Source organism: Chiloscyllium plagiosum, chromosome 16, assembly GCF_004010195.1.
Source record: "Chiloscyllium plagiosum isolate BGI_BamShark_2017 chromosome 16, ASM401019v2, whole genome shotgun sequence".
Taxonomy (NCBI): domain Eukaryota; kingdom Metazoa; phylum Chordata; class Chondrichthyes; order Orectolobiformes; family Hemiscylliidae; genus Chiloscyllium; species Chiloscyllium plagiosum.
Window position 1 is genome coordinate 28468070 of NC_057725.1, and position 14548 is coordinate 28482617.

General features: G+C 42.2%; 1 protein-coding gene across 1 annotated transcript in view; it reads right to left on the bottom strand.

Annotated features, from left to right (window-relative positions):
- LOC122557717 (ovochymase-2-like) overlaps positions 1 to 14548 on the bottom strand; it is a 42392-nt gene extending 27844 nt beyond the window's left edge. The window contains exons 1-2 of the mRNA XM_043705622.1: positions 14315 to 14548; positions 4129 to 4238 (exon numbers count right to left, since the gene is read on the bottom strand). Coding sequence (XP_043561557.1) covers positions 4129 to 4238; positions 14315 to 14405 — 201 coding nt within the window. The 5' untranslated portion in view covers positions 14406 to 14548. The remainder of the gene's footprint in view (positions 1 to 4128; positions 4239 to 14314) is intronic.

Below are 14548 nucleotides of genomic sequence, written 5' to 3' on the forward strand. Positions count from 1 at the left end.
GGATGTTTACCAGGATGTTGCCTGGTATGGAGGGCGCTAGCTATGAAGAGAGGTTGAGTAGATTAGGGTTATTTTCATTAGGAAGGCCTATGGAGTATTATCGTTCATTAGCAGAGGGATTGAATTCAAGAGTCGTGAAGTGATGTTGCAACTGTACAGGACTTTGTTTAGGCCACATTTGGAGTACTGTGTGCATTTCTGGTCGCCTCACTTTAGGAAAGATGTGGAAGTTTTGGAGAGGGTGCAGAGAAGATTTACCAGGATGTTGCCTGGAATGGAGAATAGGTCGTACGAGGATAGGTTGAGAGTGCTAGGCCTTTTCTCATTGGAACGGCGAAGGATGAGGGGTGACTTGATAGAGGTTTATAAGATGATCAGGGGAATAGATAGAGTAGACAGTCAGAGACTTTTTCCCCAAGTACAACAGAGTGTTACAAGGGGACATAAATTTAAGGTGAAGGGTGGAAGGTATGGGGGATGTCAGGGGTAGGTTCTTTACCCAGAGAGTGGTGGGGGCATGGAATGCGTTGCCTGTGGGAGTGGCAGAGTCAGAATCATTGGTGACCTTTAAGCGGCAATTGGATAGGTACATGGATAGGTGCTTAAGGTAGGACAAATGTTCGGCACAACATCGTGGACCGAAGGGCCTGTTCTGTGCTGTATTGTTCTATGTTCTATGTTCTATGTTTCGGGCATGAGCCCTTCTTCAGGAATTCCTGAAGAAGGGCTCATGCCCGAAACGTCGATTCTCCTGCTCCTTGGATGCTGCCTGACCTGCTGCGCTATTCTGGCAAGAGGTATAGGGAGGTCACTTAATACTTGAAAGGTACGAGTCTTAGTGGAAGAGAAAAACAAAGGTATCTTGGAGTACAAATATTTCAATTGCTAAAGGTTGCACCACAAGTTGGCAAGACAAATAGAAAGAAAAACAAAGCTAGCACTGGGATTTATTTCGTGAAGGACAGAATTGAGAAGTAAGGAAGTTATGCTAAACCTGCATCAAATCTTGGTTCGAGCAGTATTTAATTTACAACTTGCAGTTCCAGTTGCCATCTTTAAAACAGGATGTAGAGGCAGAGAAGTATTATTCACGCATCCAGGGAAAAGGGTATAGGTATCAGAAAAGGATTGAAAGGATTGGGGTCTCTTTTCTCTTGAAAATGTAGATGTTTTTAATGAAAAATAAGACAAAGTTATGAAGGTGAAGCCAATAGAAGGTAACATGATGATAGATTTAGATAACAAAAGGTAGGAGAAGGCACAAGCAGAGGATGAACACCACCAGTACATAAACAAATGTTTCCAGTTACTGAGGTACAATTCACTCAATACAATTTACAGTCGAGAAAGAAGTAAATTGAAACAATAACTGCAGTCAGCCTTAGTCCATTGAAGCATCTCCTGTTAGCAATGGAAGTGGAATTGTTTTAATTCCCTATGCCTTAATATCTTCATATAAGCTAAACTTCATCAAAGCAGATCAAATATTAAATGGTACAGATAAGGTAAACCTAAAGTACTTTAGGATACACGAGTAAAATCAGAATGGAAATTGCGTGTATAAATGTAGATTTAAAATGGTGAATTGGAAATCTGAGCTTAAAACAATATAAATACTGGGAACGATATTCCAGGGTAACTCATCAAAGGGCTGATCATAGTTTTCAGCTAAAGAGCTAAGCTTTGTCATCATCTTAAGGAAAGATTGTGTGGCAGAGAAATGGAGATGTTTATGGAGAGAATCGAAAAATTTGGAGCAGGCCTAAGCAGCTGAAGGAGCTGAGAGATATCATAAAGCAAATAAGGTTCCAGAATTCAGGAGGGCGAAGCCAGTGAGAGGAGATGTATTCTAATTTCTCTGCGTCCCTTGTGACTCAGAAATGTTTTAGGCAGGCCAACATAGGATTACAGAAGGATATGGCATAGAATCAGGTAATTAAACTCAAATTTCTCTACCCTTCCTTTATCATTGACCTTCCCTGACAATCTGTTTTCAATAATTCAGCAGCTTTGTATTGAGTGGATGGTAGTTCAGTACCTGGAAATCTTTGTTTATGTGCAGACTCACTGACTGTGAGATCAGTTCACGAGTAATCAACCTGGGATCCTAGCAGCATCCTGGGAATCCATAGCCAGTGATTTTTACACAGACTCAGGCATTTGGTTCAGACCAATGTCTATGTAATTGCAGTTTATATAATCACGGAATCATGAAACATAGAAAAGGCCATTGGCCCATCAAGTCTGCACTGACATTACTGCTGGTAAAGATGCACTAATCCCAATTTCCTGCACTTGTCCTATATCCTCAAATGTTATGATATTTCAAGTACTCTTCCAAATATTTTTTAAACATTGGAAGGTTTCCGGCCTCCACTACTTTCCTAGGCAGTGCATTCTAGATTCTGATTGAAAAGGTTCTTTCCCAAATCCCCCCTGAATCTCCTGCCCCTTACGCTAAAATTATGCCTCCTCATGATTGACCCCTCAACCAAGAGAAACAGCTGCTCTCTATTCACCCTGTCCATTTATCTCATAATCTTATACACCTCAATAATGGTCCCCCTTAGCCTTCTCTGCTCTCGAGGAAACAATCCAAGCCTGTCTATTCTTTCGTTATAGCTCAATTGCTCCATTCCAGGCAATATCCTAGTGAATCTGTTCTGTACCCGCGCTAGTGCTATCACACTCTGTAATGAGGTGATCAGATCTGCAATTGTGGCCTGACTAATGCTCTGTACAACTCCAACATTACCTCCTTGTTCTTACACATTGCCACAATTGATGAAAGTATGTGTCCCGTATGCCTTTTTTACTGCCTATTTAAATGTTTTGCCAAACCCAGGGATCTATTTCCATGCTATACATCTCTATGAATCTATGAACCTATGAATCTGTGAATAACTACCCTAAGATATCTCTGTTCCTCGAAGCTACCCAATGTTCTGCTATTTATTAAATACTCCCTCATCTTACTTCTCCATCCAAAGTGCATCATCTTGCACTTATCAGGGTTAGATGCCATCTGTGTCACTGCTCTGCCCATCTGACCAACCCATCTACAACATCCTGTAACCTACAATCATCTTCTTTGCTATTAACCACACTACCAATCTTGGTGTTATCTGCAAATTTGTTTAACACACACCCCCATCCCCTATTTTCATCTATATTATTTAGAAATATCACAAACAATAAGGGTCCCAGTACTGATTCTTGTGATACATCGGTGGACACCCATCTCCAGTCACTCAAACAGCCTTCTACCACTACCGTTCGTGATCTTTTACTAAGCCAGTTTTTGATCCCTCTCACCAAGTCTCCTCAATTCCATGTGCTTTAATCGTCTCAATTAGTCTCCCATGTGACACCTTGGTAAAAGCTTTGCTAAAATCCATATAAAGCACTTAACTAAACTTCTCTCATCCACACTTTGAAAATCCATCACATTTTCAAAGAATTCTACCAAATTTGTTGGGTATGACCTCCCTCTGGCAAAGTCATGCTGACTATCCCTAATTAACCCATGCCTTTCCAAGTGGGCATTAATTCATTCCTTCAGAATTTTCTCCAGTAGTTTCCCAACCACTTACATGAGACTTACCAGTGACTTCCTGGTTCATCGCTACCACCCTTCTTACAAAGTGGAACAGCATTAGCCATCCTCTGGTACTTCCCTCATGGCCTGTAAAAATTTGTGTCAGAGCCCCTGCAATTTCTGCCTCAACTCCTATAATAGCTTGTGATGCAATTCATCCAGGCCAGGGGATTTATCTGTTTTAAAGCCAACAAAGCCTCCAATATCTCTGCATTTCGTTTGTCAAACTGTGCAAGCTCCTCCTAGTCCCTTTTCCTGAATTGATACATACATTCTCCTTTTCCAGAGTGAAGACCAAAGAGAATTATCCATTCAAAACTCTTCCAATATTCTTTCACACATTGGTTGACCCCTTATTCCCTTCTGGTTAACCTCTTCCCTTTAATATATTTATAAAATATCTTAGGGTTTCCCTAATCCTGTTTACAGGTCCTTTTCTCATGCCCCCTTTCTGCCGTTCTAAGAGCAAAAGAGCTCATGAAATTCATCAACTATGTCTAAAACAGGTCTTAGGACACAGTACACACTACCTGCCAAGGGTGTGTCCCAGGTTCCGACTCCTTGCCTCCAACTATACGATTCCAAAAACTCAGCAGAATTGGGGCCCCTCCTTGGGCAGGATGACTGCCGCACTTGAAAACTTAGAAAAAGAAGAGAAAAATAGTTAATTTCGGTTAACTTGTAATTTGGCAGATTTTTTGGCTCCTGATGGCAGGGTTGCCTGGAAACCACTGAGCACATTTATATTCCTTTCTCCGCTTTTTTAAACAACATCTATTATGAGAAGATTGATACCTATTTTCAAAATAATTTGTAAAGGTACTCTACATGGTTTAAATATTACACTACGTAAGTGCTCCTTTCAATATAATAAGGAAGGTCCTCATTAAATTTGTGAAAACGAATTTAATTTGCAACACTCATTTACATTTCGATGGAAATTTCCCAATCCAGAACGACATGGACCATGGCAAGGAAGTTGGAAAAATTGCATGAAATGACCAGCAAGGACCTTCGTGATGTCAAAAATAAGAAGTCCCATTTTCCAAACAGGTGTTGCAGGTGAGAAAAAGTTCTAAGTAAGAGGTCTATTTGCATGGACTATTACTTAATCATTAATGTGCTATTTTTAATTGTCCCACTTGCTGAATAGAAACTAGACACTGAGCATTCCCAGTGTGAAAGTCAGAGTAAGTATTCGGTGAATCTAAATCCCCTCTTGCTTCTCTGCATCTCCAACTTGGGCAGCCAACACAAATATCTCATGGCAAACTCGATGGGTAGTGAGTGCATATTCCCAAAGTCATAGACCTTGGCATCCAATATGTATCAGCCTCACAACAATCTCCGATCCACTTACAGTATAGAACTGCACTTGAATGCTGCTCTTTAGATTGTACTGGCACCTCTCGGCGTAATGCTGCTGCAAGGATACTTTGCAGGCAGGGATGGGCATCTGTCTCATGATCTGAATTAAAATATAGCTCAGGAATCTTATTTGCTCTAATAGGGGTTGAAAAATATCAGGGATATGCAGCAATGTAGAGTTGAGGTTAACATCGGATCAGCCATGACTTTGTTAACTGGAGGGGCAGGCTTAAAGGGTCAAGTGGCCTACTCTTGTTCATATGTTCATATGTTCAACGCTCACAGCAATCCCTTGCCTTGCCTTATTGTACTTTATCCCCTCATCCAGAGCTTAAATACTCATTGAACTTCTGTCTTGCCTTGTCTTTTAGCAGAGACACAAAGCCAGGCAGTTTGTCAAGGTTGTTAGCAATGATCAGTCTAGATGTGGATACGTTTCTTTATAGCACCATGCTATATTAATCTCACACGTGCACCGTTTGCCAGCTGAATATGCACCAGACACACTGCATGTGCTTCAACACAATACTACGTCTCAAAGTCCCCAGCCAGACCAAAAGAAGCATTCTTCAATCAGGGAGCACCTAGCACAGAAGGTCAGAGGCAACTTCCAATATTAGTCCACAGGTTTGGTACCAGTCATTCAGTCACTTGGGGCAATGATTTTCAGTGAGTCTGCACTCCACAGTCTAAGGAGTGGGCTACAGTCAGTCATGTGGGTCCAGTGCAAGCAGACTGTGGAGCTGCAGAAGATAGGTGAGGATCCGTACCAAGATATCTGGTATGTTTACTCAATGTGTATGTTGCTGAGGGGTGGGTGAGGTAAAGGAAGGAGATGAAAATTTAGATAGACAGGACAAGTTTCAAGGAGAAAGTGAGGTCTGCAGATGCTGGAGATCAGAGATGGAAATGTGTTGCTGGAAAAGCGCAGCAGGTCAGGCAGTATCTAGGGAACAGGAGAATCGACGTTTCGGGCATTAGCCCTTCTTCAGGACAAGTTTCAAGCCTATGCGATTGAGGGGGAAGGCAACTATGAAGGGAATCTGTACATTCAAGAGTTCACCGGGGTAAGGGGCTTAGTCTGAGACTGACTCTGTGAGGACCAATCTCTTTCCTTCCAATGTGCTATAAATAACAAGTGCACAATGGTCGTTCCCACACCTGGAGTGGGAAGGGCTAAGTATTTAATTCTGTGAGAGAGAGGCTTCGATTTCAAGTGATGTGAGGCCCTTCAAAGGATAATGGTATTACATAGACACCCATAGCCCACAGCATGCAGTAGAAATCCTGGCCCAAAGCCCTCTTAACCACATCCCACAGCATCAGGAATCAATCCCACTAATGGCTGCATTACACAAGGAATGTTGTGCCACCTGGGAAGATGAATCCCAGTGGTCAAAGTGGTAATCTCATGCTAAGTTCCCATAGACTGCACATGGTGCAGGAACTGCTAACTTCACATAGAGCATGCAGAGGGTGGCGCATGTATGGAATGAGCTGACAGAGGAAGTGGTGGTGGCTGGTATAATTTCAACATTTAAAAGGCATCTGGATGGATATATGAATAGGAAGGGTTTAGAAGAATATGGGCCAAATGCTGAGAAATGGAATTAGATTAATTTAGGATATCTGGTCAGCATGGAGAAGTTGGACCGAAGGGTCAGTTTCCATGCTGTTCATGTCTATGACTCTACTTGGACCGTAAAAGCTCTTGTCATGCTAGTGATGGCTCAGCTCAATACCTTTAATGTTGCAGTTTCAGCCACACTGACACTCACTCACACAGCTGATGATACAAAGTAAACAAGTATTAACAAATGCGAGCATGTATTTACAATACTTTGTTACTTGTGCCATTTATGCATCCTTATTGGGTCTCCTTTCATTGCCTCACAGTATGTCTCAGAGCAGTTTCGGGTTCCACACCCATGGTACAGTAAACGTGACTTGCACGTGGCACCTGCTGGCCTTAGCATTTTGGTTGGATGACCTAGAGGGCATTTGTGTCTAGAGGCCCCAAACATGCTGAGAGTGCCCTGCCCAGAGGTAGGTGTACCCTCTTTGGCTTGACTTCCCACAGGGCCAAAGGTAGCAGGCAGGGTAGAGGAACATGAATATTTTCATGCCTCCACTAGAACCTGTCCTCACTGATAAGGGCCAAGATCTTTTCTTCATAGGGGAATAAGGAGCGTAATTCTGCAGCATCCAACCTTGCTGGTTCTTTCAGCCCTATTGTGGGTCATTTTCTCCTAGAATGAGACAAAGGGAGAGACTGAGAGAGATGAAAGTGGGTGGCACTACGTTTAGTACAAGAAGACAGAGCAGAAGATATGTAGGGTTAGTAGTGGGCGTGGATTGGGTGAGTGGAAACAGTGGGGGATGACGTTGCATGCAATAGTGAGGGTGGTAGAGCATGCAGCTTGGTGGGAGCTGGGTGAAGTAAAGAAAATAATGGCACTTACCTTGGCAAAATGCAGAAGGTCATTGACTTTCTTCTGACACTGCTGAGTGTTGTGTCCAGATGGTTGAGACAGCAATGACCTAAGTGACAACCTTAGACCAGGCTGGTAGAGGCTTCTTCAGCACCAGCCTGTCCACCAGGATGCCTATGTATGTGTCAAGGATGGGATACTGGCTTGAGAAAAAAATTATTCAGCCTCATAGAGAGAGACTTCCCTGAGGCTTGACAAAAAGGAGACTCAATCCTTCAGTTTAAGCGTTCGGCCCAAAGGATTTTACCAATCCCGTGACCATTCCTATCTTGAAGGAGAAGGGCAGCAGATACAGGGGAACACCACCATATACAAGTTTCCCTCCAAGCCATCTACTATCCTGAGTTGGAAATATATCTTCATTCTGTTAGTGTTGTTGGGTCAAAATCGTGGAACCCCTTCCCTAGTGTCATCATGAATCTAAGTAAAACACATGGACTGCAGCGGTTCAAGAAGGCAGTTCACCACTGGGGAAGGCAGCTGGGGACAGGAAATAAATACTGGCCCAGATTGCACACATCAATAAAATAAAACATGATATCCAGCCATTTGATATAAAATGGTGGGACGTCCTTAGATAGTGACCATTGCCATTGAGCCTTTGTGGCATATGCCACAAAGCTTTAGTACATACTTCAGCATATAGTCCTGGAACTAGTACCGTGCCAGTCAGTAACACTTTTTCTTTGACAGTTCTTTGCACTGAATTACCAGCAGCTCTCAGCTGTCTGAAGACAGTCTTTCATTGATGATCCTAAAGCAGCAGCCGGCTGGTGTTTATCTCAAAACACGTCCTAGTGAACAACTCATGAAACAGAGAGTCCTGTGTTCTGCAGCTAGTCAGCCTGAGTCTCGATAAAAACCTTTTTCCAGGCATCCTTTATAAAGATGCATTCCAGAAGGAAGTGGGTGATGTCCTCTTGTCCTCTTCAGCCACCTGGAGGCCAACTGGAGGGGAATGTGACCCCCTGGGGATACAGGAAGGGTAGCATAAGCAGGACCCTTCTCACCACCAAGTTACAACTTTGTGTTTGTTTGAAAGTTGGTGATGACATTTTCTGCTCATGACTTGATAATCCATTCAGGGAACAATGTGACAGATTTTCCACCATGCTTTCCTGTAAGATCTTGTTAATGCCTCTGTTAAATTAGCATTCAGGGAGACACATAAGAAATGAACAAATTGTGGCCTTTTGGGATGTGATGTCCATGAGACCCAACTGCTGAAGAAGAATCACTGGACGCAAAACATTGACTCTGTTTTCTGTCCACAGACACCACCCGACCTGCCAAATTTCTCCAGTGATTTCGGCCTTTGTTAAAGATCTTCAGCATTCTTTGTTTTATGTCATTATGTTTTTGATGAACCATTTTTTAAAATATTGCTAAAGAGTATGATTTCTGGACATTATTTACAGTTAGGAAAGGTAAACAATGAAGTTTAATAATTAACTAGAATTCCTGATGACTTGTGAAAAGCAAAAGTTGTAATAGAGTTTGTTTTCACAAAAGCATAAATGATTGCTTAAACAATTTTAAGAATCACTCCCCACTCCCACATCACTCTATCCCATTGTCAGGTTTATGGCTCAATGTCAAATCTTATTTGACATATGCTTCTGCGAAGCACCTTGGGATGTTTTACAAAATTAAATGCACTCAGTGCAAATCTTTGTAGTGCTATCATCGAAGTGATGAATGCTATTGTCATGGTTTATGTTTCCACCATTTGATGAAGCATAGTTTGTACTTCCATTGATATAAATATCAATCCTAAGAACATTAAACAACACCAGTCACACATTTGAAACACATTTTGTCCATTACTCTGAAACAAACAATAAGAATGAGCTTCACATTTTAGACCCTATCCAACTTTCAAAATCAGTTAAGGCCAAGCAGGTGATATACAGCATAACACAGGTAGATGACTCGTGTTCTGTGCCACATTTGGAAAATGTTTATCTCCATAGCATCAATAGTGAACATGAGAACACTGTATGGATATGTTGATTGTTCATCTGTTCTTAAAATAATCTCACAGAATCATCAAAGCATGTATTTTATTGTTAGTCCATGATGCTAAGTGTAAGGGAGCCAAGTTTGTGAACAGAGTTAGGGTGCTCACCAGCCATGATCTAACTGAATAACAGAACAGGGTTGAGGGCTGAGTGGCCAATTCATACAGTCATAGAGATGTACAGCATGGAAACAGACCCTTCGGTCCAACCCATCCATGCCGACCAGATATCCCAACCCAATCTAATCCCACCTATCAGCACCCGGCCTATATCCCTCCAAACCCTTCCTATTCATATACCCATCTAAATGCCTCTTAAATGTTGCATTCTTAATTTTCCAATTGAGCATTCATACATCATGATCCAGCTTAGTGGGCTCACACAGAGGTTATGGTTCAAAGCATACCATAGCAAGCTGCATTTGGTTTAACAATGTAACTGGAAGATAGAGGTACAGGTATGTGGACAGATTATGGAAATCAACAGGGTTGTTGTGGTAAGTGATTTTAACTTCCCCTATATTGACTGAGGCTCACTTAGTGCCTGGGGCCTGGATGGAGGAATGTTTGCTAGGTTGTTTGAGGACAGTTTCTTGAAACAGTATGTACGTAGGCGGAAGGGGCCTTACTCAACCTGGTACTGGGGAATGAGTCTGGCCAGGTAATCAAAGTTTCATTGGGGGAGCGCTTCAGGAACAGTAACCATAATTCTGTAATTTTTAAGTTACTTATGGATAAGGAAAAGAGTAGTCCTTGGGTGAAAGTATTAAATTGGGGGAAGGCTAACCACCATAATATTAGGCAGGGAGTGGGGAATGTAAACTTGGGGTGGCTTTTTGTGGGTAAATCCACAACTTCCTTTTGGCAATCTTTTAAAGGCCAAGTGATTAGAGTTCAGGACTAGCACGTTCTTGTGAAAGTGAAGGATAAGAATGGCAAGATTTGGGAACTTTGGATGACATGAGAAATTGTGAGCTTAGTCAGGAAGAAAAAGGAAGCCTATGTAAGGTTTAGGAAACTGAAGATAGACAGAGCCCTCAGGGAATGTAAAGGAGGCAAAAAAGAACTTAAACAGGGAGTTAGAAGGCCTAAAAGGGGCCATGAAATGGCCGTGGCAAATGGGATAAAGGAAAATCCCAAGGCTTTTTATACATACATAAGGAGAAAGAGGATAGCTATGGAAAGGGTAGAGTCAAGAGTGTGATGCTGAAAAAGCACAGCAGATCAGGCAGTATCCGAGGAGCAGGAAAATCAACGTTCATCCGGAATGAAGCTGGGAACCTCGAGGTGGACAGATAAATGGGAGAGGGTGGGGTTGGGGGGAAGGTAGCTGAGATTGCAATAGATGGATGGAGGTGGGGGTAAAGGTGATAGGTCGGAGAGGAGGATGGAGCGGATAGGTGGGAAGGAAGATTGACAGATAGGACAGGTCATGAGGATGTTGCTGAGCTGGAAGGTTGGAACTGGAGTAAGGTGGGGGGAGGGGAAATGAGGAAACTGGTGAAATCCACATTGATTCTATGGGGTTGGAAGGTCCCGAGGTGGAAGATGTGGTGTTTTTCCTCCAGGCATCGGGTGGTGAGGGAGTGGCAATGGAGGAAATCCATGACCTGCATGTCCTCAGCACAGTGGGAGGGGGAGTTGAAGTGCTCGGCCACAGGGCGAGGGGGTTGATTGGTGTAGGTGTCCTGAAGATGTTCTCTGAAGCGCTCTGAGAATAGGCTTCCTGTCTTCCCAATGTAGAGGAAAGGGTAGATCCATTCAAGGACAAAGGAGGAAATTTATGCTTGGAACGGAGGATGTGGATGAGGTCCTTAACATATATTGTGCAATGCTTTTCACAAAGGAGGACATGGTGAGTCTAGAGAGGGATATGAGAGTGTGTTGCTGGAAAAGCATAGCAGGTCAGGCGGCATCCGAAGAGCAGGAAAATCGAAGTTTTGGGATGGAGCCCTGTATCAGGAATGAGGCTGGGAGCCTCGGGGGTGTCTTATATGCCTTCTTGATCACTTCATCTAATATAAGTGGATAAAGTGATCAAGAAGGCATACAGCATGCTTGTCTTCCTCAGTTGGGGCATAAGGTATAAAAATTGGCAAGTCGTGTTGTAGCTGTATATAACTTTAGTTCAGCCACATTTGGGATATTGTATACAGGTCTGGTTACCACACTACCAGAATAACGTGGAGGCTTTGAAAAGGGAACAGAAACGGTGTTCCAGTACATTACTTGGTTTGGAGGATGTTAGCTATGAGGAGAGATTAGAAAAACTTGATTTGTTTTTACTTGACTGTTAGATGGTGAGGGGTAACCTGATAAAAGTTTACAAAATTATGAGAGGCTGAGATGGAATGGCTAGTTGGTGACTTCTCCCAGGATAGAAATGTCAATTACTACGGCATATAGATTTAAGGTAGAAGGGGATATTTTTAAAGGGGATGTGAGGGGCAAGTTTTTTATACAATGGGTGGTGAGTGCCTAGAATGCGCTGCCAGAGGAGGTGTTAGAAGCAGATAAAATAGCAATATTTAAGAAGCTTCCTAACAGACACATGAATAGGCAGGGAACAGAGGGTTGTGGATTCTGGAGAGGCAAAAGGTTTTTAGTTTAGAAAGGCATCATGCTTTGGCGTGTGCTTTGTGCTGCACTGGTCTTTGCTCTAAACAAGGGTTAGCATTTGATTAAAGTGGCTATGAAAGCTTGTAACAGGAGCCCAGTTGGTTCACTAACCCACTCTGTAGAAGAAAAGCTCCTAACCTTACACATCAGTCCTTACAGAGCCATGGAATCATAGAGATATACAGTACAGAAACAGACCCATCAGTCCAACTCGTCCAGGCCATCCAGATATCCGATATAAATCTAGTCCCATTTGCCAGCATTTGGCACATATTCCTCTATTCATATACCTGTTCATGTATCCATTCAGATACTTTTAAAATGTTGTACCTGTACCAGCCTCCACTGCTTCCTCTGGCAGCTCATTCCATACACGCACCACCCTCTGTGTGAAAATGTTGCCATTTAGGTCCTTTTTAAATCTTTCCCCTCTCACTTTAAACCTGTGTCCTCTAGTTTTGGACTCCTCCACCCGGGGAAAAGTTCTTGTCTACTCATCCTATTCATGCCCCTCGTGATTTTCTAAAGTTCTATAAGGTCAACCCTCAGCCTCCATTGCTGCAGGGAAAATAACCCCAGCCTATTCAGCCTTGCCCGATAGCTCAAATCCTCCAACCCTGGCAACACCTTTATAAGTCTTTCCTGAACCCTTTCAATTTTCACAGTATCCTTCTTATAGCAGGGAGACCAGAATTGTATACAGGGTATTCCAAATGTGGCCTAACCAATGTCGTGTACAGCCACAGCATGACCTCCCAACTGCTATACTGAAAGCACTGATCATTAAAGGTAAGCATGACAAACACCTTCTTCACTATTCTACCTGCCTGCAATGTCACTTTCAAGGAACTAAGAACCTGCACTCCAAGGTCTCACAACACTCCCTAGGACCTTACCATTAAGTATATAATTCCTGCTCTGATGTGCCTTTCCAAAATGCAGCGCCTCACATTTATCTAAATTAAATTCCATCTACCATTCCTCCGCCCATTGGCCCACCTGATCAAGATTGTGTTGTACTCTGAGGTAACTTTCTTCGCTGTCCACTACACTTCCAATTTTGATGTCACCTGCAAACTTACTAACCATACCTCAATGTTCACATCCAAATCATTTATATAAATGATGAAAAACAGTGGACCCAGCACCGATCCTTGTAGCATACAACTGATTAGAGGCCTCCGATGTGAAAAGCAACCCTCCACCATCACCCTCTACTTCTGAGCTCTTTGACACAATGTGCGTGCAGATCACTCTTAACTGTTGGCAATAAGGTATGGTGAGTGAGCTCCACTGCCAATGAAACACCTCCCTCCTTTTCTTTTCCTAAATTCAATGAAAATGTCTAATATGATATGCAAGCTGATGCAACCCATAATATTACCACCTTAGAATCAATGGCTCTTGAATTGTATACATTCCTCTATCCAGTGCCTAATAATGCTTCATACAATTCTGAAACAATCTCACTAACCCATGCCTCTGCAAATAAAGGAAAATCTGCCTTGTCATTCCTTAATATGTGTTCACCCCAGTGGAGTGGCCAAAACATATTGCTTAATGAAAACCTAAAGCACACTACTTTATCCTTACCTCACTGAGATTGATGGCTGTATGGAATTTATGTGCTGTATTACAGCAGTGACAACAATTCAAGAGTGCTTCATTAGCTATAAAGCATTTTGGGGCATCCTGCTGCAGTGAAAGACGCTATAGAAATGCAAGTTCCTGCCATTTGTTACATCTCCCTTGATGTTTATTTCCACTAAACTCATTTTATGTTTCACACTATCACACAAAGCCGAATCTACTCTCAGTATCATCATTGTAACTGGGCCTTCGATTCCATTCATATCCATTGAGAAACCATTATGGATATTATAAGCAAATTAAGGTATAATGAATTTTTATAATGGTCCCCAGCCCATTCATGAATCCAGTGAGATCCACAACTTAAAAGAAGGCCCCTCAGCCCAGAGTATACCCAATTCAATAAAAATCACTCTTAAAATTCCAGTTAAATGCAAGCTTTAACCTTACGTTCAGAATCTGACAATATTCTTGGCCAAGACTCATTTTTGAGTTGTACTTACATTATTTTCAGCAATATTAATAAAGTACTTAAGTAATTAAATATCTATGTAATTAAGAATGAATTAATAGTAACATTGGTCTACTTGCTATATTTTGATTAACAGAAAAAGCACTCGATCTTACCATTCTGACTCTGCACTGGTTTCGTGTGAAGGGCAGGATTATAATTAAATAGCAGCCCGACCAAGAATAAGTGGCCTGGAGTCACTTGCATGTTAGCTCCTGAGATTTTGAGCTCTGTAGAAGCTCTTAGAAAGAAAGATAGAGAAAGAGAACTCTACTGTAATACAGAAAGAAGGACAGCAGGGATATCAGTGGATAGTGTCCAGTTATTGTTCAACTAGGTATAGATCTGAT